We start from the raw sequence: 25,024 nt of genomic DNA, 5'->3' as shown, positions 1-25,024 counted from the left end.
GATTCTGCTGCAGTGTCACGCTGAACTATAAAAACTCTGTAGAATCATCAAACGTCAGTGTTTTCTTTTTACATAAGAAATGACGAATTCTCACTATTCGCTAGTTTTGATCATTCTCATCATCGTGGCGGTTGTAGTAGCCGGAGACGCCGCGAACGTAACCTACGACGGGCGATCGTTGATCATCGACGGCAAACATAAGATCCTTTTCTCCGGCTCCATCCATTATACTCGCAGCACTCCTCAGGTATTCTCTCTCTCTCTCTCTCTCTCTCTCGCCGTCTCCAACTTTGTATCCGTTTTGTAACGTCGTATGAGTTTAATTTCTTCAAATTTCCCGACGAAATCACGCCGATCAGTCACGTGAATTAGCACACTAGGTCTGCGGCAGGTTTCGAAGACGAAATACGTGAGCCGTTAGAGCAGAGAGAGAGAGAGAGAGGATAAGATCGTCTTTTGACTCTTTTTCCAATTTATCTCGACTAGGCCGGTTATAACTTTGTTCAATTTTCGAGATTGAGTACTCTTATTTTCTGACATATTCTTATTCGACCCCAAATATTCTGAAATTATTAAAATCTCCTATTAAATCGTATATGCCTTAATGATTTGGCGGGATCGCTTCTTCTTCTTCTTCTTCTTCGTCGGCAAAGTATTAATGGAAGTCGGAACTTGCAGATGTGGCCGTCCTTGATAGCAAAGGCAAAATCAGGAGGCTTAGATGTAATAGACACTTATGTGTTCTGGAACATTCACGAGCCGCAACAAGGACAGGTTCGTCACTCTCTCCTCTCTCTCTCTACACGTACGACACCATATATAATATAAGGTTATGCGATTGATGTATATTGTGATCATATCTGCAGTTCGATTTCGGTGGACGACGTGATATAGTGAAGTTCATCAAGGAAATACAAGCGCATGGCTTATATGTCTGTCTTCGGATTGGACCTTTTATCCAGGGTGAGTGGTCTTATGGGTATAATATTTTTCTTCTTCTTCTTTTGGCCATTAGATCGTTCATATATATTTCTGATTAGTTTAAAGCCAAGTTTCGTGGAGTTTAATTTTAGGTTTTTACAATAACACATTTGCAGGGGTTTGCCTTTCTGGTTGCATAATGTCAAAGGGATTGTCTTTAGAACAGATAATGAGCCTTTCAAGGTATTCATATTTTTACTGAACTCAAATGGCTTCTATACATACTTGATACTTCTATGTTTTTTTTTAAGAAGATAACATTTTTATTTGCAGTATTACATGAAGAGATATGCACAAATGATTGTTAAGCTGATGAAATCTGAAAAGTTGTATGCTTCCCAAGGAGGGCCTATCATACTCTCGCAGGTTTGACATTTTGTTTTTTTGTTTTTACATCTATGTTTCCTTCAAAGTTGTTTGTTTTCCTGTGATCTCAGAGTTATGTACGCAAAAACAGATTGAGAACGAGTATGGGATGATAGCTAGAGCTTTTCGACAAGATGGGAAATCATATGTCAAATGGGCAGCAGAAATGGCTGTGGAGCTTGAGACAGGAGTGCCATGGGTCATGTGCAAGCAAGATGATGCCCCTGACCCTGTGGTTAGTTTGTTTATACGTTTGTTCTGCATTGTGGCTCATTATATGCCATTTTTAGCCATCATCTTATGGTTTCTATGTTGCATCAGATTAATGCTTGCAATGGGAGGAAATGTGGAGAAACATTCAAAGGACCCAATTCACCTAACAAACCTGCAATATGGACTGAGAACTGGACGAGTTTGTATGGTCTCCTTTTCCATTTCACTACATTGCTGTTTGCTTTCCAGTTCCAAAATATGTAATTAACTTTCAGCTGCTCCCTTTGTATAGTTATCAAACATATGGCGATGAACCACTGATAAGGTCAGCTGAGGATATAGCATTTCAGGTCGCTCTATTCATAGCTAAGAACGGAAGTTTTGTAAACTACTATATGGTACTATTTCCAGTCTCACTCTCTTTTTCTTTTAAAAATCTCTACTGTATAATAGAAGCAAGAGTAATACTGATTTGACACTATATCTTATTCTAGTATCATGGAGGAACAAACTTCGGGAGAAACGCTTCACAGTTTGTGATCACCAGTTATTATGATCAGGCTCCACTTGATGAATATGGTATATTTTTCAAGCCATTCACACTTAATGAAAGTAAAACATACATGGTTGGTGACACCTAAAGGAATTACATGCTGTAGGATTACTTAGGCAACCAAAATGGGGACACCTAAAGGAATTACATGCTGCAGTTAAGTTGTGTGAAAAGCCTTTACTTTCTGGACTGCAAACTACAATATCATTGGGAAAGCTACAAACTGTAAGTACATTCTAACCAACAGTATCTTCTCCTGTTTGATATCATGAAGAATATTGGAACAGTGATCTTTATGTCTTATTTAACAGGCCTTTGTGTTTGGGAAGAAGGCAAACCTATGCGCTGCCTTACTTGTGAATCAAGACGAATGCGAAGCTACTGTGCAGTTTCGTAATTCTTCATATCTCTTGTCTCCAAAATCTATAAGTGTCTTGCCAGACTGCAAGAATGTAGCCTTCAACACTGCCAAGGTAAGCTCATACGTCAAGATTTATTTTAAATGCAGTTTTCTTGTGATGATGCATTCATTTGTATTTTGTGGTGTGGATAGGTCAATGCGCAATACAGCACCAGAACAAGGGAACCAAGACAAAAGTTGTCGTCTCCTCACATGTGGGAGGAGTTTACAGAAACTGTCCCAAGTTTCAGTGAAACGTCAATACGGTCAGAGTCTTTGCTTGAGCACATGAATACAACACAGGATACCTCCGACTATCTGTGGCAAACAACTAGGTAAATCCAATTATATCCCGTAAGATATACAGCATTTGTCAAGATATATAAGTAGTATATTCTGTGTTGGATATTCTAAGTTATAATGTTTCTCTGGGAATAAAGGTTTCAGCAACCTGAAGGAGCTCAATCAGTTCTTAAAGTCAATCATCTTGGACATGTTCTACACGGCTTTGTTAATGGGAAGTTCATAGGTATGCCTTTTTACCGTTGAATCCTACTCAAAGTTAAAGGTTTTATGGCATCATAAAAGTTAAATGCTTCTAAGTTTGAGTTCTCTGTAGGTTCTATGCACGGAACTTACAAAGCGCATAGATTTTTGCTAGAGAAAAATGTGTCATTGAATAATGGCACAAATAACATCGCATTACTCAGCGTAATGGTAGGGTTACCGGTGAGCCCCAATCTTTTCTTCTGAACTTCTTCAATTTGCTCCAAACAGAGTACTTCTAGATCAGTATTTGTAGCAAATATCAAAAAACCATATGGAGTACATTATTTCTGACGCCGTATCTCTTTGGAACACAGAATTCAGGGGCACATTTAGAAAGGAGAGTCGTTGGATCACGGAGCGTAAAGATTTGGAATGGAAAACATTCACTGTACTTCAACAACTATAGTTGGGGATATCAGGTAAAAAAATTTCTGAGTTTTATTCTTCAACAGAACTTAATTATCTCCTTTAGGTTAACTGATACTGGCTCAATATCGTTGTGGAGGTTGGGCTGCAAGGGGAGAAATTTCATGTTTACACAGAAAATGGGGCGGCAAAAGTTCAGTGGAAGAAGTACAGAGACTCCAAAAGTCAGCCTCTAACTTGGTACAAGGTAGAACAACAGATTAGTAAAATAGTACTAGTTCAATATATTACTTCATTCTCTGAGATATTTTATTTCTATAGGTGTCATTTGACACACCAGATGGGACAGATCCGGTGGCCTTGAACTTAGGATCAATGGGAAAAGGAGAAGCTTGGGTGAATGGTCAGAGTATTGGTCGGTACTGGGTATCCTTTCATACTTTCAAAGGGAACCCTTCTCAGATATGGTAGGATATATCTGTTCACTCTCTTATATGAATTATCTTGTTATATGAATTAAATGTTATTCTTTGAAGCTATGTTCTCCTCTTTTTTAGGTACCATATACCGCGATCTTTTCTTAAACCCAGTAGTAACTTACTAGTCATTTTGGAAGAAGAAAGAGAGGGGAAACCCCTTGGTGTAACTATAGATACAGTATCAGTCACCGAAGTCTGTGGTCATGTCTCCAGTTCACATCCTTCTCCTGTGATTTCTCAGAGAAGAAAAAGCCACAACCGAAAAAAACACAGACATCTAAAACACCAGTATGATAGGAGGCCTAAGGTTCAGCTCCAGTGTCCTAACGGCAGGAAAATTTCGAAGGTATTGTTTGCAAGCTTTGGTACTCCAAATGGAAATTGTTGGAGCTATTCCGTTGGAAGCCGTCACTCACCCAAATCTTTGGCAGTTATTGAGAAGGTAGCTACTATTTTTCCTGTGAATTCTGCCTTTTTGCTGAAATCATAAAGCTCAAATAAGAGTTTCTTGTAAATGTATGTAGGCTTGTCTCAACAAGAGTAGGTGTTCTGTACCAGTCTGGAGCAAAACATTTGGAGGAGATGCATGTCCACAAGCTGTTAAATCCCTGCTGGTTCATGCTCAATGCTCATGAGAGTGCAATTCTTTAGTATAGTTTTCTGTTACTTTTTTTTCTTCTCTTTCTTATTGTGACCAAATAACAAACGTATTAATGAAATATTACAGAAGCACAATACAAGGTTTGAGTTACATAGTGGTTAGATCTTCCGGTGGCTAAGGCTTAAACTAGGTCTACAATTAGTATTTCAATCAAACTATCTAATGCATCATGAAAGCCATGAAAATTTTGAGCAGGAATCATTCCATCTGTCAGATTTCCTCCATTGCAGAATTTTCATAAACTTCAATCTCGTGAAAACCCGGTTTTCAGACAATCTCTTTTCGAGCCATGATCGGTTTGATCCTCATGACTCTTCTACATCTCTCTTCTATTCTTTCTCTCATTCTCTTATGCAGCTCTTCATCAAGTGTATCCGCCATTCCTTCTGAAGACAGAGCATCCAACACCAACTTATATGTATACTCTCTTGGAACCAACCCGGCCTCCACCATCTCCACTACCAAATCCCGAGCCTCGGCCGCTCTCCTGGTCTCAACAAGAGCGTGTATTAGCGGCGTGTACGTGCTTGGACCAGGTACACCATGACCCATCTTCTTCATTGTCCTCATCATCTCGACTGCACGTTCTATCTCATTAGTAACACTATAATACCTTATAAAAGAATTATAAGTCACCTGATTCGGAACACATCCTCTCTTCTTCATATCTTCAAACAGCTCTAAAGCCCGACCAATACGATTCGTTTTGCAACATCCATCGATCAAGCAATTGTAAGTCACCACATCGGGTACAAACCCTCTGAAGAGCATTTCCCTAAACATTCGATTAGCTTCCCACATCCTTCTCCTTATAGCCTTTCTACACCCGGTATGCATTCCATATCTACAATAGGAGCTTATCAAAATGGTGTATGTATAGATGTCTGGAGGGTATCGAAAACCCGGTAACTGCATCTGATCCAACAGAAATCGAGCTTTTTTGAAATTCCCAACTCGACAAAGAGCATTGATGATTGTATTGTAAGCATAAACATCAGGTTTGCAATGATACTCCTTCATCCTATAAAACGTAGCTAACGCCTCTTTCACAAAACCTTCTTCTCCTAGGCATTTCATCAAACACGTTACAGACGCTGTGGTAACCACATTTTTCCCATTCTCTCTTCTAGAGACTTGCCGGAGAAAATCCCAGAGACCAGTAAAGTCGTTGCCTTTAGCCAATAGACAAGCCATATCTCTACAAGTGACCTCATTATGATCAAACCCGAAATGGGTTTCGATCCAAAAGAAGAAATCCATAGCTTTCTGCAACCCGAGTGAAACTTTCTTAGGATCCATATATGCGGCGGGACCTAGAAAAAGGACTTCGGAACGGCGTCGTTGCGATTCTTCACGGAGGTTTCTCTGCTTTAACGGTGACCGGTGACGAAAACCCTTTTGCCGACCGATGGATCGTGGGGAGATGAAGAAGAATCTTGGGATTGAGCGGAGAACATCGGAAACGAGCTGCTGAGACCATGGATTCGCGACCGTTGAAGAAGCGAGAACGGCGTCGAATGGACGGTTCTGAATCATGGCGGCGATGAGCTGATCAATAATGCGGTTGCATTGCGACGGTTTCATGGTCTCCTCCTACTTGGCTGCTACTTCGAGTTTCGTTAACAAACTCAGGAACACATATCTCCGAACTTTTAAAAATATTCCCATTTTGCCTCATACTTTTAAATTGACCGATTTCGACCAGTCACTTGTAATTTTTAAGTTTTTAATTACTAGTAGAAATTTGTTTTGTATTATTATTATTTTTTTTTCTTCTGTAGTTCAAATTAGCTTGGAGAAGAAAAAAAAACGTTTGGTTAGAAAGTTCTCTTTTAAAATCAAAATAAGATGATTCTAATATTAGAAAAAATTAATTTTACTACATTTTATATCTTACAAAGTTACAATTTCTTCCCGCACTCAAAACTTCAAAATTGTGAAAACTCCAATGATATTAGATATAGGACCCTAAACTTTATAAAAAACTCATTTATAGCCCAAGAGTTTCGCTTTAATTTGAATAAAGCGATTCAATTCAAGCTTTTTTTTCCTTGGTTCGGATGGCTAAAGAACCGACCACGAGCCATTGCATTGAATTGAAAACTCTAGTGCTCAAAAGAGCCCAAAGCCGACCCACTCAGCTTCGTTGGTGATTCGTGGTGAGAATCGGAGAGAAGAGAAGGACGACTTGGGAGAGTCCCATCTTGGTGAAACCGATCTCCGGCTAGAAACAGTCCACGGCGACATCGTCTCCATATCGGAGCAGTAATATTCATTCTCCGATCTCGATCGGTTTTTTCTCCGACTACTACCACCGCCCTTGTTCTTCCTCAGCCTAAACTTAGGCGACGGGAAACATCCAAATCCGGCGATGGCAAAATCGGAGCTTTGTTCGGGTTCGGGTTCGGATCCGGGTTGGATTCGGTTTGGGCGTTGGGGCTGCCACCGTTCCGAGAAAGCTCGCGGAGATGATCGGAAAGAAGGTCCCGGGGAGTAGAATACAGAAGGCGACGACGGCGTTGGTGGTGGCTTTAGCTTCGATGGGGTAGTAGAAAAAGGAGTGAGAGGAGATAAAGGACGGGTTTTTGAGTTGGCGATGAAAGAAGACGACGGCGGAGATAACGCCGGCGGGTAAAGCGGCTGAGAGTGTGACAATGGTTTTAACCGGAGAGGGGATAGCTTCTTTGGAGGGTGAAGAAAAGGAGTAGTGGTGTTACCGGGTTGAGGAATTCGGGTTTTGGGTACACCGGGTCGGATCTCCCAGCTGAAAGGTATAGTTCCTGGTCTCTTGAATGAATCATCAACATCGACAATGGCCATTTGAATTTCTGTTTTTTTTGCTCTCAAGAAGAAGAGATAAGACACCAAAAAACAGAGACAGAGAGAGATGAGACTTTAGAGAGTTGGAATAAGAAGGATTGAGTTTAACGTCTTTATATGATGAGAGTGGAGAGAGAGAGAGAGAGAGAGAGAAAGAGAATGAGAGTGATGAGAGGCGAGATTAGAGGAAGATAGGAGTGGGTGGCGGGAGGGATTAGAGAAGTTTATCTCTGTGTAATTTGACTTGGTTTCAATTGGTCCCTAGCCTTTTTTTACTTATAAAACTTTTCAATTATGCAATGGTCACCACAATGTATAATTGTATATAAATAACCCACACCAAGTTCTTTACTTTATTAGAAAACAAAAATACATCTTCAATCTAAGGTCAAGAGACCTACCTATTACTTTGAACATTACAAATTTAGAACCCGATACAAGGGCAATATACTAGAACAAACCGATAGGTTATTCAATTATTGACAATCACAAAAGTCAATCAGAACTCTTTATTTAATTCATCTTTTGGTATATGTTTATGATAATCTATGTATGTGTTGACGACTTTTTAAAGTTTTTATAATAATAAGATCGACAGAATTAAAGGCCTATAATAAGTTTTTATAATAATTAGATTTTAACCATGTACCGCGGGAAAATACATTTAAACTAAAATATGAAAATTATAAGCTGCATCTTTTTGTTAATTTTTGTTTAATTCATTTAGTGTTTAAAATTGTATAAGTGTATTTTGATAGTTAATATTAGGATTTAACCCGTAGTATACAGAGAAATAATTTATTTTTACATAATCATAATTTAATCAAGTTAATTAAATATGTCTAATATTTTAATATTGATAAATACTTTTAATGAATAATTTTGTACTACCAAAATAATGATATTTCAAATTTACATTAATACTAATCCAAACCCGTGAAGCTATATAACCCTGTGAATTTGAATGATAGACCAAAAATAAAATAAGAAGTATTGAACCGAGAGAAAAGTAAACAAAAAGAGGGAGAGAGACATTTATAAAGCATAAAAACTTTTAAAAAGTCAGCTATTTTAGACTGTTTTCCATCAGCAAAAGAACGTAGAGGTCACAATCTTATCTTTCAGCTGTGGCATGGGATGATGGGAGGCATAGGAACTGCTCCAGATTTGGTGATCACTCCATGACATCTCGACATATTTCATCACAGTTGTATATGTGCAGCTGCCAAATGAGCATAGCAAATAGGTGCATCTTTTTATGTTGCTGGTGATACTAACTTGAGAATAGGGGTCAACATTATTTATAGGTGGATATATTCAACTTATAGGTGGACATATTCAACTTAATCTCATTAATCACCACATTCAATTCTAAAATACTATAATTTTGTCCCAAATTTCTATATATAAAATCGTATAAAAACAAATTAATTAAAACAAATTAATAACTATAAAATCGCATAATATATATATGGGAATATGCCAAGTTTATATTATTAGATTAATTTTGATTGATTTTAAGTCATTAATTTTTTTAATATGATTTTATATATAGAAATTCGGGACAAAATTATTGTATTTTAGAATTGAATGTGGTGATTAATTAGGAAGATAGAAAATCAAATGTAGCTGATTTATAGGCTCCTCATAAATTTATATTTAAAATCGATTATTGTAAAGAATTTGTAGAGAGATTTTAGGAGAATGAAATTTGGAAATTTTATTTCAGATTTAATAAGGAGACAAATTAGGAAATTTTTGTTTTTGTTAATGGAAAAGAGTTGAAATGATTTTTTTTGTTTTATAATTTTATTAAAGAAAATATTAAATTACAATGGCATGAGATGTAAATAATTCTCAACTTCAAGCCTTCTTTGCTAAAGTTGGTGTGAAAATAATAATATAGAAGAAGATAAGATTTGAAATATCAAGTGCTCTAATAGTAACAACATCAGCATGCGGTCTTCCATGATTTAGACGTGAAAGGGAAAATTAAACCAAACAAATTGTGGGTAAAAAATTTCAAACTTTGAAATGATCAATGACCCTTTCCCTACATGAGCTCAAAAGGGCTAACCACTTCACTTCTGTCTTGTCCGCAAAAGAATTCCAATGTAGTCTTTAATATATTAGCAAGGCATAATGATGATGATAATGATGATATGTGTCACATAAGATGAAACCAAACGTAAAATGACCACCACCTAGTCTCTGGTTGAATGATTTTTACTGGAATTGCGGAAAGAGCAGGGCACTCTCATCCTGCACCGTATACAAGACGTTGAACCCATAATAAAATGAAGATTATAAGATCTTTCTAGCCATCCGGGACTAATGGAAACTGATATTCAGATTCCTTTTCTCATGAAAGATCTTAGCCTTTTGCTTAACCAATATATCATCAGCTTCAAAGACCTTGTCAAAAGAAAAGGAAAAATCTTTATCTGTAATGCCTTGTTGTTTGTCTCACTGTGAGTTATGGAGAAGTAGCGAATTATAGGTTTACCTCTCGAGCAAATGTGAATAATCATGTCAGTGCTTAGATTCAAGTGTACATCACCTAGATATGAAAGTATCCAACCGGGTAGTTTGGACCGCTTATCATGATGGCTATATCACTTCAATGGCAATGTATTATACTATTACTAGGTTTTGAACCCGCGCATGACGCGGGTATATTTATATAATTTGTTTTAAATTTTTTTAATATTTTTTTGTTTAATAGCTATACATTGATATTTAATAATAAAATAAATTACTATAATGTTTTATTTTTATTCAATTTTACATAATTTTTTATTCATTTAATTTTAATTTAGAAAAATTATTTTAGGATAAAATTAATAGTAGAATTGTATAAAAAATATTGCAGAAATATGATGTGCCATTTTCTCTTGCTAGCTATTAGAAATATCAAATTTAAAAATGTTAGACTTTTTTAAAATATTTAATAATATTTATTTTATTTCCATAGATTAAATTATTTTCTTTTTAAAAAAATCTTATAAAAATGTTTAAAAATGAAGTGGCTAATTCTTATTGGATGTTAACAATATAGTAAGTTTTCTGAATTATAAAAATGTAAAATAATAAAGTGTCTAATCCCTATTGGTTGTTTAAAATCCTACGTGGACAGCTTAAGTAGCTTATAGCTCCAACTTTTATTTAGTATAGATTGTAGAAATATGATGTGTCATTTTCTCTTGCTTGCTATTAGAAATATCAAATTTAAAAATGTTAGACTCTTTTTAAATATTTAATAATATTTATTTTATTTCCATAGATTAAATTATTTTCTTTTTTTAAAAATCTTATAAAAATGTTAAAAAATGAAGTGGCTAATTCCTATTGGATGTTAACAATATAGTAAGTTTTCTGAATTATAAAAATATAAAATAATGAAGTGTCTAATCCCTATTGGTTGTTTAAAATCCTACGTGGACAACTTAAGTAACCTATAGCTCCAACTTTTATTTAGTATAGATTAGACCAAAGAAATGTAACATTATAACCCAAACATAAGCATATAGTCTCTGTTCAGTCCTAAGAATTTCTTCTCTTTTCTAAGGAACAACGTGAGCTATCAAATGTCTATTCTAGAGGCAATCCCAGATACTTGCGAATATACTTAATACATAATAATTTATGTATTGGGAGCATAATAATTTATAAATAAATAAATAATATTGGGAGCATAATATTTTATTAATTTATAGAGGTTTAAATTTCTCGATTATTAATTTATAGAGATACTTTACAAATTTGGCAAAAAAATTCAACAAAAGAAATTAAAAATAATATTTTTATATATAAAATTACAAGAAAAATAACAATTATCATATTTTGAATATAACACTCAAAGATTTTGATATAGTAAAAATATTAGAAATGAACTATAATAAAAAATGTGTATATATATACATATATTTTGATAATTTGATATAATTATTAATTTATATTAATGTTTGGACCATATAATTGCAAATGATTTTTTAAAATTATTATTTTATTATATTATCGAATATTTAAAATGAAGGTTATTAAAAATATAACCACATATAAAGATAAAAACTATACTTGTATATGTTACGCAAGCATATGGTTCATCCCACGTTTCTTGATTGTTTAAGCAACTTCACTAAATGGACTCCGAGTCTACTGTGTCCATTGTCCTTATTGTTTTTTTCTCTTTTACCTGCTCTACCTTAGTACCTTGTGTCTCCTCTTTATTATTTTGGAAGTACATGACTTTTCTTTGTAGACTTTATAATAGATTATGGATGAATGTTTTTGTTAGGATATTGTGACATTCAAAAATAATTTATGGGTATTATGGAATTTAAAATCATTAGAAATGTAATTTAGCAGTTTCCTTTGTTATCATTAGAAATGTAACTTATCATCATACTTCACCTCTCATCTTTATATGATTCTATTTTTTTGAAACAAATAAATTATCATATTATTTCTTATAATTAAAAAATAATTTGATATTTTTAAACGAATATAAATTGTTCAATCTATAAAATATTAAAGTTTTATTTATATTATTCTTTTTAAAAAGATATATTCAACTAAAGTTTTGACTGAATAACGGGTCACTATTTGAATATTTAAATTCAATTTTTATTTATTTTTGTTGTTGAATTGTTTAATTATATATACTATAATAAAAATTTTAAATAATTAACTTTTAAATATTTTAAAATAGTTTAACTTGGTATTTTTAAGAATATTATAAATATTTAATTGATCAAAAGGTTAAAAATTATAAACACTCTAATTTGATTTGTTATAATATGAGTCAATAATATGAAAGAATTTCAAAAAACCAAGTATATTAAAAAAAATTATAACATATATTAAATTACTCATAATACTCACATTTCAAAAACCAAATTTACAAAATTATGTCTTAAAATGACATTCTAAGTCATGTAGAACATACATTATTGAAATAACTTCACATACATAAACTAATACAACATATTAAAATTCTATTTTAAAATATTAAATTTTGTATAGAGTAAAATTTAATACTATTTTAGTAAAGATATTGTTGAACATAAAAAGCACAACATCCTAAATACATCCTAAATAATGAAATAATGAATGAACAGAAGAAAAAGTTTCCCGCTCAATATAGTGGGATCCACAATTGGATCAAAGCACTCTCGTAAATCGTAACGGTTTCTGACTTCAATCGATGGTCAGCATTGATCCGTTTATTATTTATTTATTTATGAACTAGGTTGTATGGAAACAGAAACGGATACGCGGAAACGAAACGTTTCGAAAACGGGAAACGATTTTTTTTCAAAAATTAAGGGAGTGTTATTGGATTAAGGTTTTTAATGGATTTGAATTAATATGTGACAATAGTGGATTTTAAAGTCTAATGTATTTGTGTGGATTTTAAAATGCATATAACCTGGATTTGAAAATCATTTACTAATATATTTTTGGTGATTGTTATAGATTCTTTTTTTTAAGTTAAATATTAAGAAAAAAAAATAAAATATCCATGAGTTCAAAAAGGATCCAAGTCTATCTTAATGAGTTCACTAATCTCAGAGTGCTCCTCCAGTGTCCTTCGTATTTCCTCCGGTACCAGCACCAAGAGACGACGTAACTCGTCATTGAAGTGGTCCTCGTCTTCTAAATTCCAGAATACGAAGGGTGAAGGAGTTTAGTGCGGACGAGTTGGTGAACAGAAGAGACCATTATCGGAGCTTGAGGATTCTTCTTCGTTCAAGACGTAAGAGCGTTGAACCGCGAGGTTGAATAGATCGAATATCATCTAAACCATGAACAGCATCTGCGTGCTCATGGGTTAGAACTATCTACACAAACCATACAATTCATTAATCAGCATAGATTTCAATTCAGACAGCAAGAATTCAAGAAAATAGCAAATAAAAGGGCTTAACAGAATGGATTCGGGGAATCTTATAGAAGGTGAACCAACGAAGGACTTGCTCTCTAAAACTCTTCCCAACATCAATAATTATGTAATAGTGTCTACCATCTTCTTCCTCGCAGTAACTCAAAGGTCTCAATCTGTTATAATCCTCCTGACCTGTTTACAAAACCAAAGCAATAGCTGCTACTACTACTACTATTTAAGAAGATCTGATCCCCAATATTTGACAGTGCCTGCGATATCCCACAATCCTAGTTAACAATCACATTAGTCATTAGCGCTTAAGTTATCGGAAAACAGTGGGTACATAATCCTATTCCACAGAAAGTCACAACATTCAGAGAGATACAAGCTTCACAAAGTGGCATTATGAGATCTTAACATGGGGTTTAATATCTTGGATCAGATATGCATCATTAGTGTAAGCTAAGAGTTTTAAGAAACGTCTATGTTTCAAAGACAATAGAGATATGTAGAATCAAATGGCTAAATAAAGCAAAAGCAGAACACCTAGCACTAGAGGCAATGGAAAATCTGAAACAATAATACCACAAAAATCTTCGATGAAGTTCTACACCAAAACAAAATTAAATTAACAACCACCGAGGCTTTTATAGGTCTCGGTGTGAACTATGATTTCTATGAATTTAATAACAGAGAATCAAAAGTTAATCCTGATTCCTGACAAATAAACAGAATACCTCGCCATTACACAGAAGAATACATGAAAGACGATTCCTTCTCACTGAATGAGTAAAAGAAACAAAGAGAAGATAGTTAAATCCGATCGAGAAAACTACAAAACCAAATCCAGAGATTTTCAATCAGAAGCATGAGAAGTGAAGGAACAAAGGGAATCACGCTCTCAAATTCCAAATCAAACACGAGTAGAGAAAAAAAAATTCCAAAATTAAACACGAAGGCTATAGAGAGGGGGAGAAAAAAAAAATCCCTCACAAAAGTGTAGTATTGTGTTTGTTCATATTTTAGAATCAGAATACGTTTAAATCCAAATTAACACAAAATCCAATGGAAATTGAATAACGCTAGATTTTAATAGATTTTTTTAAATACATGATTAAATAACACTAGATTTCTAAATCTATCAGATTCTTTTAAAAACCACAATCCAATAACACCCTCTAAGTAATGGAAAAGTAATGGAAATGTGTAGGAAACGTATATATATATATATATATATATATGTCCATACAGATATATATATAGATATAATAAGTCTCCAAACATAAAAACCATATTAAAAAAAATCTGAAACAACACAAATTCAAAACAGAAATATTAAATAGTTTAGTTAAAAGTAAAACTGTAAAAAAATAAACGTTCAAAATCAATTTTTTGACCAGCATTGCCATATATTTAGGGATTTTAACTTTTAAGCTACTAATTATATTATTTTGTTTTTTATTATATGTATCATGAATACTTATATTTTCAAATTATTTATTTATTAAATTTTAAAATTATAAAAAGAGTTTTCATCGCGTTTCCAAACAGAGATTTTAAAAAATCGTGTTTCTGTGACTTGTTTCCGAGTTTCCGTTTCTGAAACATTTCGGAAACGAGAAACGCACATAAAAAGAGTTTTCATACGATATAGTTTATGAATACTTTAATTAGAAATAAATAATTCTGAGTTTTTCATTTTCCTCTTCTTCTCTCCTTCAAGATCTCTCTCTCTCGCAGAAGAGAAACCCTAAATCTCACCGGAATACAAGAACGCCGAGCCGGGGATTTCCAATTTCTTCGTTAACGATGTCTTCCTCGTCGTCATCGAGGAAACTATCCCAGGAGAATCCGATCCCTCGTCCGAACTTAGCCAAGACTCGAACCTCCTCACTCCGCGATGTTGGTAACCGTCGTATTCCCCTCGGCGACATCACAAACCAGAAGCCTCCTGGCTCGAAAAATTCTTCATCGTCGTCTACTCTGGTAAGTTTACCTTGGATTCTATCTTCTTCGTTTTGTTTTCCATTTCAGTTCCGGTGTCTCTTTGTCGAGAATCGTAGTTTTAGGGTTTATCCTGGAAATTGAAGTCTTTAATCTGTGAATGTTATCATCTCTTAAGGTGCATTGTTCGAATAAGATTGGTCAATCGAAGAAAGCACCAAAGCCTGATTTGTCTCGTAACTGGAATTTGGGAATCCTCGATTGCGGTTTACCTCCCAAGTCAATTGCGAAATCAAACGTAATCGTTCCTTGCGAAGACACAGAATTGCCTCAAATCGATGATAAGCTTCTATCTTCATCACCTCCTCTATCATCCTTGGATGCCTCTCCCACTCAATCAGATCAGTTTAGATCCACTCGTGACTCTTTGGAGAGTCCCAAAGTAGAATACATGGTCGAGAGCAGTACTGCTCTCCCGGAGTATGCAGAGTCATCAAACACTGATTTTGGGAATGATCATAAGATTGTGAACATTGATAGTAACTTGATGGATCCACAGCTTTGTGGTGCCTTTGCTTCTGATATCTACCAGCATTTGCGTGTAGCTGAGGTAGGATTGTTGTAGTTTTACCCTGCCACGGTTGACTTGATTCTGTTTCTGAAACGTTTTAAAATTTGGTTATTCTGCTCTGCAGTTAGAAAAAAGACCGGCTCTGGATTACATGGAAAGAATTCAGCCAAACATCAATGCTAGTATGCGTTCTATACTGATTGACTGGCTTGTGGAGGTAAGCTTTTGATGAATCCTGCTTCATTAATTGCAAGATATTTATTTTACATTGATAAGGCAATAAGTTTAGTAATGGACAAAACGTATTATAGAATTGTCACTGGTAGGTAATATATAGTTACAAAGCTGTTCTCTGGATTTTCATAGGTTGCTGAAGAGTATCGGCTTTCGCCTGAGACGTTGTACTTGGCAGTGAACTATGTAGATCGGTATCTTACGGGCAGTGTAATGACCAAGCAAAATCTGCAGTTACTTGGTGTTGCCTGCATGATGATTGCAGCGTAAGAAATATTGATATTTACTGTTTCGCTTCATCCTTTTTTTTTCTTCAGAAGTATGCAATTTCTAATCAGTAAACAAACTGGAATTCCAGAAAATACGAAGAAGTGTGTGTGCCCCAAGTGGAGGATTTCTGTTATATCACCGATAACACATACTCAAGAAACGAGGTTTGTGTTTTGGTCTTCCTGCACTAACTCTTCTTCTTGTGGTTTTGATATGCTCGTAATAAGTCGTTAACCTTTATTGCTTTCGAACAGCTTTTGGAGATGGAGTCTTCTGTTCTGAACTACTTGAAGTTCGAATTAACAACTCCAACCGCAAAATGTTTCTTGAGGTAGCTTCTGGTCATATTGATGTTGACTTCAGTCATCATTTTTTAATGGTTCTTTGCTGATCTTAACTTGTAAAAATGGTGTTAGGCGCTTTCTTCGTGCTGCTCAAGGCGGAAAGGAGGTATATTGTTGTATGAAAATTAAAGATGAGCTTTCTAGGAAATGGATGATGGTTATATACGTTTCTCACTGGTTGTTGTATTAGGTACCATCACTGCTGTCCGAGTGTCTAGCCTGCTATCTCACCGAATTATCGCTATTAGATTACGCTATGCTACGATACACTCCATCACTCGTTGCAGCCTCTGCAGTTTTCTTGACACAACACATACTACACCCTTCAAGAAAACCATGGGTATGACCACTGCATTTCTAGGTTTTCAGTAGTTAACTTTATGCAACTCTGTGTTGTATTGAATCCTGTTAAATTGGTGGTTTTTCAGAACGCTACGTTAGAGCATTACACATCGTACAAGGCTACACATATGGAAGCATGCGTTAAGGATCTTCTTCAGCTGTGTCATGGGAATCCCTCATCTGATGTAGTTGCAGTCAGAAAGAAGTACAGTCAACACAACGTAAAAAAAACACTCCACTTTCTTTATTACGAATTGTTATAAATAAGTGTCTGAAGTGCTTACTCTCTTTTTTTTTTATCCTGGCAGTACAAGTTTGCAGCAAAAAAGCTTTGCCCCACATCACTACCGCAAGAGCTATTCCTTTGCTAGGCTTCTCGGTATCTTCTTTTTTCTTCCACTCTTGTCTTGTCTTGTAGGTATTGTTGATAAAAAAACTCATTGGGTGAAGCAAATGTACTCAGTTCTAGATGTGTGGACGAAAAATACTACTAATCAATATGTAAAGGTTTGTTTCTTTATAAAGAAATGTACGTACATATGAACAAAATTCTAAGCTACGTATGTGGTTTGGGTGGTTCAACCGCCTTTGTGGAAAAGGCAATTGAAGTAAATCAGTAATTCCATGATATGAGAATGTTCCATTCCTCACAATTCGATTAGTTTTCTTCATTTTTGACATCAAATCAAAATCATTACCTCTCTAAGGCTAATCACAAGAATATAATTACATCAAATCAAAATCATTAATTTGTTTTGTTTACTTATTGTTTTTTTTTTTTCGCCTGTCGACTTGGGAACCATAAAGACAGTTCACCTAAAGATCTGACGTTTTTGGTTATGAGGTCACCTTATAGCTTTGTTGTAGCGACTGATCATTCGATGTTGCGAAAGCGAGAGAACCGAGAATGACTATTCATTCATATAACTATCAACACAGTACAATACTAATTTCCTTAGTTCTTCTTTCTAATAGGAAACGAAGATTAAAAAATAAAAAATAAAGCAGTTGATTAGTTCTGTTAAGTGTCCTAGTGTTTTTGGACGCATTACTTTGACTCTCGTTTACTCGAAGATATTTTTGTTTTGGACGCATTATTCGTGATTCGTACGTAAATCGAGTAATCGAGTCAAAGAGACCCTTATTTGATGAGGTGAGCATTGAATTAAGTTGTTTGTATGCAAATTATATACTCCAATCCATAAAATATGATAACTACAAGTCTATATATATTCTTCTACCTAACGTTCAAACATTTCAGCTGTAACGGCATTACAATGTTCTTTTTTTCTTTGATGAAGTATTTACCATGTTCGTTACATAATTTTAACCCAGTTTTGGTTTCACTAGAAACAATCTCTATATATTATCCATATTCCATAGAGCTTTCTGCTATACTAATCCAAGCCAACACTTTTTGATAAGATTTCAAATTTCACACATTTTTCTTGCCCTTTAAAATCATACAATCTTCTTTTATTATTTTTTACTTTGCGAGTTGCAATAAAGTGTAGTGCCATGAACATTATAATTATTCAATGATCATTACAAATCGACAAATACGATCTACAATGGATCGAATTTTTATTATTTTACCATGTAAAAATAAAATATAGATTTTGTATATATATAATGCTGAGAAGTGAGGAGTGAGGATTGATTAATGAACTCCTCTTTAGATATTTGTAGTCACGGAGTGGGTTGGTCGATTAATGACGGAAAGCTACAAGTTGGAAAAGATTCTTATATATAGTGCATAGTTACGATTTTTCTTTTTCTAAATAAGAGTATAGTTGTCTTAAGTCAGTTGGTCGCCAAACCTTGTTAAAAAGATGTCAATATATCAACAGATTAGGCATCATCTTGATCTTTATATAAAGACAATAAATATTTGTCTTCAACTAATCTTTACATAAAGACAATACATATTTCTCTTGAACTAAAAAGTGTAACCAAAAAATTAAGTATATATATATAGCATGAGACCATAGTATTCTTATAACTATACTAGATTTTATATTGGAAGGAACCAAAACCTGATATTTTTCTAAGATCCCTAACATTTATTTATTTAAATACTAATTGTAGCACAATACCTACGTAGAAAACCTAACCGATAAAGTAAGCAAAGAATCTGATGCTCCTCTTTCTCTAAATTCGAATGAGATATATCACGGTGGCTGAAAAAAAAAGAAGAAGAAGTCAATTCAAGTGTTTGTCATAAATATACTCATGGCAATATAAGTTTATACTCATGGGATAATATAAATTTGGGTATATAATGAAGATAATACTTTTAAGGGATCAAGTTGAAGAAAGTGCAGTTGAAATGATGAAAGGGGTTTCTGGTTCATTCTTTTCTGATTCGTTAATGGACATTGAGGATGGCTGTGTGCGTGTACTTCAATAAGTGGACGATCTGAACCTTATTCTTGTTCTCAATCTCCTTGATCTTGATTATTAATATATATATATTTTTTTTCCTCAAAGTACCCAAGTTTTGCGGTTCAAAGTTGTAATTCGAAATAATATATGTTATCTGAATCAATAGAATTCCCTTTATATATTTTGAGACTAACTTGTCCCTTGAATTTTAGGCTAATGAGTCTGACGATAATCATAAATCTTCTCTAAGTCCTTACGGAATATTTGGTTTCCCACGAACCAAACTTCGGGTATTATAATTAAAAAGAAAAAGAAAAAGTTCGTCTATATATGTAGTAACTTTAATTATAATAGAGCATATTGATATATAGAGAAAATTTACAACAAGAAAAAAACCTCAACTTTTTACTAAAGCAACGCAAATAACTAATCAGAAAAAAAAAAAAAAAAAAAGAATACAGATATTATAGTAAACCAGCACGTTTTTATACTTTTTTACACAATTTCTTTTTGAATTGAAAATAAATTTAACAGTCATTACATTACATAGCTGATGAACTCATGAGACAGTTCCCTCTCCACGAAAATCCAATACAGTTTAATTTGCGTGTAACATTTGTGTTTTTAATGAGTTTAGTTGGGAAAAGTAATCAAAAATATTTCATTTTGTGAAGAAAAGATAGCTTACACGCCTACCTCATAAGTGAGATACCCGCGCAGAAACTTCTAAGGTGGTGATATAGTAATCTTTCGAATTCTAGGTAAGATATATATGTGTGTGTGTCAGTGTGTGCTACTATTGATCACACTAAAATCACCTTTTACTGCGTCATCATTTTGAAATTTACACATGATTGCGTGCACTCATTATTTAACATCCAGTACGCATCTCGGCATCCATCTCTCCATATGTGAAACATAAATGTTCGTTTTACATCTTATATGCGTTATTAACACTTCTTACTGATAAAAACAAAGTCGTTTTTTGATTCATTTCATCTATGAGTGTGCACATAACCAAAATGCCTATTTCCTTTTAAACAACATTTTATTTGTCCCTAATCTCATAAAACCCTTGTTATATAAGTACAAGTTTATTTTTATTGAATACTCTGATAAACTCTAGTTGTAAGTGAGAATAAACATAACACACATACATAAGTCATATATGTTTCTTTTATTTTCAAAAAGGCTGAATAAAAGACATTTAAGTCAGCATCTTGGACTCCCAATTTTCCATGCCCATATTTTCTTTCTTCTTTGTTTTATTTTATTCAATACAAATTTTCGTATCGAATCATTCATATAAATCATGCAAGTCAATTTTTCAAGAGTAGTAGTATTATATGGTCCTACCAACTTTTTACCAATACAAGATATAGTATATATATTTTTAGTACACTTTTTACTTTTTACTGTTTAATTTGGCCCAAAAAAATATAACAATTTCTGTGTATATAAATCTGCACTCCACTCTCTCAGTTTCTCTTCATCCACCTTCTCTTCTTCTTCTTGTTCGATTTAGGAAACCAAGAACCAGACAGTTATAGAATCAGTATATTTCAAACAGAGTTAGTAAATTCTGAAACAGAGGCCCATACTGTCTTTATCTTCTAAACTTCTTTACTCTTACAAACACTTCCTCTGCATGTAACTTCATACATTGAACAAACAAACAAATAAAAAACAGAGCAAAACAAACAAAAATGGATCGCAGCCAGCAAACAGTTCTTGCCATCGATATGCTATCACAAACTGGCGGCTCCAAATGCTTCGACGACGACGGAAAAGTCAAACGAACTGGTAAAAATGTTTCTACTTTAGATTCTTATTGAGACTTAGTTATATAGAATAGTTCAAAAATTTGTTAATTCTAAGTTGGATTTTTAGTTATGTTGGGAAAATGAGAAAGATATTAAGTTGTTTTTGGAATTTATGGGTTTTTAGGGAGTGTTTGGACGGCGAGTGCACACATAATCACGGCGGTGATAGGTTCAGGAGTTTTATCACTAGCATGGGCTACGGCACAGCTAGGTTGGATCGCCGGACCGGTTGTGATGTTGCTCTTCTCCGTCGTCACTTATTTCACTTCTTCTCTCCTCGCCTCCTGTTACCGCTCTGGCGACCCTATCTCCGGCAAGAGGAACTACACTTATATGGGCGCTGTCCGATCAAACCTAGGTAGATACGAACTTCGAAGTAGAGTTTCCTTCTTAAAAAAAAAAAAAAGGACTGGGATCATATTAGAACATAACATGTTTCATTGTTCTTGACAGGTGGCGTGAAGGTGACGCTATGTGGGATAGTTCAGTATCTTAATATATTTGGTGTTGCAATTGGCTACACGATTGCTTCAGCTATAAGCATGATGTGAGTGTTCTTCTTACTTGTTAAACACTATAAGCTACGAAATAGGTCAAACGAGTTTGATCAAAATAACCAATTTTGTTTGTTTGTTTGTTTGAAAACAGGGCAATAAAGAGATCCAACTGTTTTCACAAAAGTGGAGGGAAAGATCCATGTCAGATGAACAGTACTCCTTACATGATAGCTTTTGGATTAGTCCAGATTCTATTCTCTCAGATTCCAGATTTTGATCAACTTTGGTGGCTCTCGATCCTTGCCGCTGTTATGTCCTTCACTTATTCCTCCGCTGGTCTAGCCCTAGGCATAGCCCAAGTCGTCGGTTCGTTCTTTGAACCTAAAAAAAACAATCTAGGATCTTAAGTAAGAGATTTCATAAGTTATGGCTTCTAAATGCAAAAAAGTAATGTTTTTTCCTGTTTTTGTTTTTGTTTCATCAGTAAATGGGAAGGTGAAGGGAAGCCTCACTGGGATTAGCATAGGAGCAGTAACAGAGACACAAAAGATATGGAGAAGTTTTCAAGCTCTTGGAAACATTGCTTTTGCTTACTCATACTCCATCATTCTCATCGAGATTCAGGTACTCCCAACTTTTTTGTTTCAAGTTTATGATCAAAGCCATTTAGTATTGGTCCCATCCTGAAGTTTTATTTTTTTGTGGTTTGAAACAGGACTCAGTAAAGTCACCACCATCAGAAGAGAAAACTATGAAGAAGGCAACGCTTGTGAGCGTCGGTGTAACAACTATCTTCTACATGTTGTGTGGTTGTATGGGTTATGCAGCCTTTGGAGACTTGTCTCCGGGAAACCTCTTAACCGGTTTCGGGTTTTACAATCCTTATTGGCTTCTAGACATTGCAAATGCAGCCATTGTGATTCACCTTATTGGTGCATACCAAGTCTATTGCCAACCTCTGTTTGCTTTCATCGAGAAACAAGCTTCCATTTGTTTCCCTGATAGCGAGTTCATCGCAAAAGATATCAAAATCCCTATTCCCGGTTTCAAGCCTCTCCGTTTGAATTTATTCAGGTACACAACATTGCACTTAAACTAACAGGATCTGAGCTTTGGACATGAGGTGTATGTACTAATCAAAGCTTTACTCAGGTTGATATGGAGGACAGTGTTTGTCATCATAACGACAGATATCTCAATGCTTCTTCCGTTTTTCAACGACGTTGTGGGTCTGCTAGGGTCACTCGGGTTTTGGCCGTTGACGGTATATTTCCCGGTGGAAATGTACATTGCGCAAAAGAAGATACCTAGATGGAGCACCAGATGGGTTTGCCTTCAAGTCTTCAGCTTAGGGTGTTTGGTAGTGAGCATTGCTGCAGCTGCAGGGTCAATAGCTGGAGTTGTTCTCGATCTCAAGTCCTACAAGCCATTTCAAAGCAATTACTGAAAAACTTGTGACTTAGCCATTTCAAAGCAATGACTAAGTCCAATTTCAAACACAAAGGATGAATCAAGAACGGTTAAGAGAACCAAGAATATATTGAATTCGGAAAATTTTGATCAGCTTGTGTTTAATAGATAAAAGCAATAATGCTGTTAGTTCAAAGCCTGAAGGCAAGAATTGTAGTCCTAACGAGCATATCTGCCTTCAATCAAATTATCATGAGCTGCAAGAGAATCATGAAGTAGCACTATAATAATATGTATACCAATAGAAGAGGTTTGAGAAACAGCAGTGGTGGTGAAACTGCAGCTACAACATGCATCACTGTTTTTGTATTTTGCTATTCGTAACAGTGATTGGATCTTTGCGGTATGGACCATTTGCTATATAAAGCACACAAGTATGGACTATGTTAAGCAAAAACCATCACCAGAGCAATGGTGATAACGAAAGATCAAGACTTTTATCAATGCATCATCATCATAACTTTTATAAGGAGAAACCGATACACAGAGACATACCAATATCACTTATTCAGTCTACTACTACTAGCAAATAGTATCCCTATATCCTCTAAATCACATTAAATTTCACATTCCAGGTTGTGCAAAATCAACTGGCAGCAAGAAGCTTTTGCAACTGACCATTCTCCAGAGCATCTCCAAGATCTGGAAGCACGTTAAAACAATGCAAGGCTTAGTTTGAGTTAATAAAAAAAGGGAAAATTGGAGAAAAGAATGAAACTTGGAGAAGACAGAGAGAGAGAGAAAGAGTGGAGGTGATACCATCAGATCCACCGATATACTTGCCGTTAACAAAAACTTGAGGGACAGTACGGCGACCAACGAATTCTAAAAGCTCATACTGGATTTGATCTCCATCCTCTGCAAAAAAAAAAAAAAAAAAAAAAAAAAAACCCGAAAAAGTTTTAATCTTCAGAACAAGGCCGACGAGGTGATAAAAGAGAGTCCCTGAACATACATACCTCTCAGATCAAGCTCAACAACAAATGGCTCTTCCTTAAGTTGTCTGAATATACGTTTCGACCGCAAGCAATACCTAACAACAAGTTTTGACAAACACAATCGGATTAAAAACTAAGATGATATGAACCAAAAAAAAAAAAAGTTTTCAATTGCAGAGAGACAAAAGAAAGAGGAGAGAAAAGAGTTACGGGCAGTAGGACTTGGAGAAGATGACAATCTTGTTGGACAAAATTGCGTTCTGAACGAAAGCCGACACCGAATTCGCAGCTCCCACGGTATTCCACAGATCGCTCACTACCACCAGTTGTAATAATAGCACCGCCACCACGGCAACACGCCGACTACGCTGCTGGTCAACCATCGCCGTTTCGATCACCCTCGTCGGAATATATATATATATATTTATATATATATTTTTTTTTCTTCTTTGTTTTATTAGGTGATTTTATTGTTAGCTTTCCAATTTTAAAGACACATATTGACTTATCTAATCTTTTTGGTCGTTCAACCAATTCTTTTTTTTTTTTTAATAATTATTATTATTATGGCTTGGGTAAAAAGCAGTGTTCAAGAAAGCGGTCTAGGCGGCCGTCTAGGCGCCGTCTAGGCGCTAGACGCTCAGCAGACGCCTAGATGACCGCCTAACCCGCTTAAAATTACATACATTTTATTTTAATATTTATTTTTGATTTTTAAATTATATATAATTAAATTATTATGTTTTATATCTATATATGTAATTATAAATATTTATATGTTGTTAATATAACTTAAATAAATGTATTTTTCTTACCATTGTTTATAATTTATAAAAATTTTATTTTTATAACATATATTTTAATATAATTATATATATATATATATAATGTTTTATGTTGTAAACGCCTAAACCGCCTAAAAACCATCTAG

The 25,024-nt window shown here is 34.6% G+C and overlaps 6 protein-coding genes across 8 annotated transcripts; 3 read left to right on the top strand and 3 right to left on the bottom strand.

Moving 5' to 3' along the window:
* LOC104751636 (beta-galactosidase 16-like) lies at positions 1-4,658 on the top strand. 2 transcript variants are annotated; one of them, XM_010473632.2, is made up of 19 exons: positions 1-247; positions 679-774; positions 867-979; positions 1,098-1,164; positions 1,255-1,347; positions 1,439-1,582; positions 1,669-1,763; positions 1,853-1,958; positions 2,055-2,139; positions 2,220-2,338; positions 2,425-2,586; positions 2,667-2,848; positions 2,954-3,042; positions 3,133-3,242; positions 3,377-3,481; positions 3,568-3,675; positions 3,750-3,895; positions 3,986-4,349; positions 4,432-4,658. In XM_010473632.2, the coding sequence occupies exons 1-19, from the start codon at positions 80-82 to the stop codon at positions 4,540-4,542; spliced, it is 2,463 nt and encodes an 820-aa protein (XP_010471934.1). In that variant the 5' UTR covers positions 1-79; the 3' UTR covers positions 4,543-4,658. The 2 variants fall into 2 exon arrangements, with proteins under 2 accessions (XP_010471934.1, XP_019093932.1); XM_019238387.1 differs by lacking the exons at positions 1-247; positions 679-774 and having other exon boundaries at positions 871-963.
* LOC104751637 (pentatricopeptide repeat-containing protein At1g77405) lies at positions 4,611-6,181 on the bottom strand. Its single transcript, XM_010473633.2, has one exon. It carries the CDS (start codon positions 6,150-6,152, stop codon positions 4,836-4,838), a length of 1,317 nt encoding a protein of 438 aa, XP_010471935.1. The 5' UTR covers positions 6,153-6,181; the 3' UTR covers positions 4,611-4,835.
* LOC104751635 (leucine-rich repeat extensin-like protein 5) lies at positions 6,454-7,599 on the bottom strand. Its single transcript, XM_010473631.2, has one exon. The coding sequence runs from the start codon at positions 7,386-7,388 to the stop codon at positions 6,681-6,683; it is 708 nt and encodes a 235-aa protein (XP_010471933.1). The 5' UTR covers positions 7,389-7,599; the 3' UTR covers positions 6,454-6,680.
* On the top strand, positions 14,935-17,518 carry LOC104751634 (cyclin-A1-2-like). The gene is made up of 10 exons (XM_010473630.1): positions 14,935-15,261; positions 15,398-15,829; positions 15,915-16,007; positions 16,157-16,290; positions 16,383-16,458; positions 16,549-16,625; positions 16,711-16,744; positions 16,829-16,978; positions 17,067-17,201; positions 17,289-17,518. Exons 1-10 carry the CDS (start codon positions 15,085-15,087, stop codon positions 17,349-17,351), a joined length of 1,371 nt encoding a protein of 456 aa, XP_010471932.1. The 5' UTR covers positions 14,935-15,084; the 3' UTR covers positions 17,352-17,518.
* LOC104751633 (amino acid permease 3-like) lies at positions 20,858-23,351 on the top strand. Its single transcript, XM_010473629.2, has 7 exons — positions 20,858-21,168; positions 21,313-21,546; positions 21,642-21,735; positions 21,837-22,051; positions 22,170-22,309; positions 22,401-22,759; positions 22,838-23,351. Exons 1-7 carry the CDS (start codon positions 21,072-21,074, stop codon positions 23,130-23,132), a joined length of 1,434 nt encoding a protein of 477 aa, XP_010471931.1. The 5' UTR covers positions 20,858-21,071; the 3' UTR covers positions 23,133-23,351.
* LOC104751632 (glutaredoxin-C3-like) lies at positions 23,542-24,570 on the bottom strand. Of its 2 annotated transcripts, none has more exons than XM_010473628.2 (4): positions 24,304-24,570; positions 24,115-24,188; positions 23,939-24,013; positions 23,542-23,797 (listed from the first exon to the last, which is right to left on the bottom strand). In XM_010473628.2, the coding sequence occupies exons 1-4, from the start codon at positions 24,474-24,476 to the stop codon at positions 23,742-23,744; spliced, it is 378 nt and encodes a 125-aa protein (XP_010471930.1). In that variant the 5' UTR covers positions 24,477-24,570; the 3' UTR covers positions 23,542-23,741. The 2 variants fall into 2 exon arrangements, with proteins under 2 accessions (XP_010471930.1, XP_010471929.1); XM_010473627.2 differs by having other exon boundaries at positions 23,915-24,013; positions 24,304-24,567.

Source organism: Camelina sativa, chromosome 16 (assembly GCF_000633955.1).
Source record: "Camelina sativa cultivar DH55 chromosome 16, Cs, whole genome shotgun sequence".
Lineage (NCBI taxonomy): Eukaryota > Viridiplantae > Streptophyta > Magnoliopsida > Brassicales > Brassicaceae > Camelina > Camelina sativa.
This window is presented reverse-complemented; position numbering and strand designations above follow the sequence as displayed.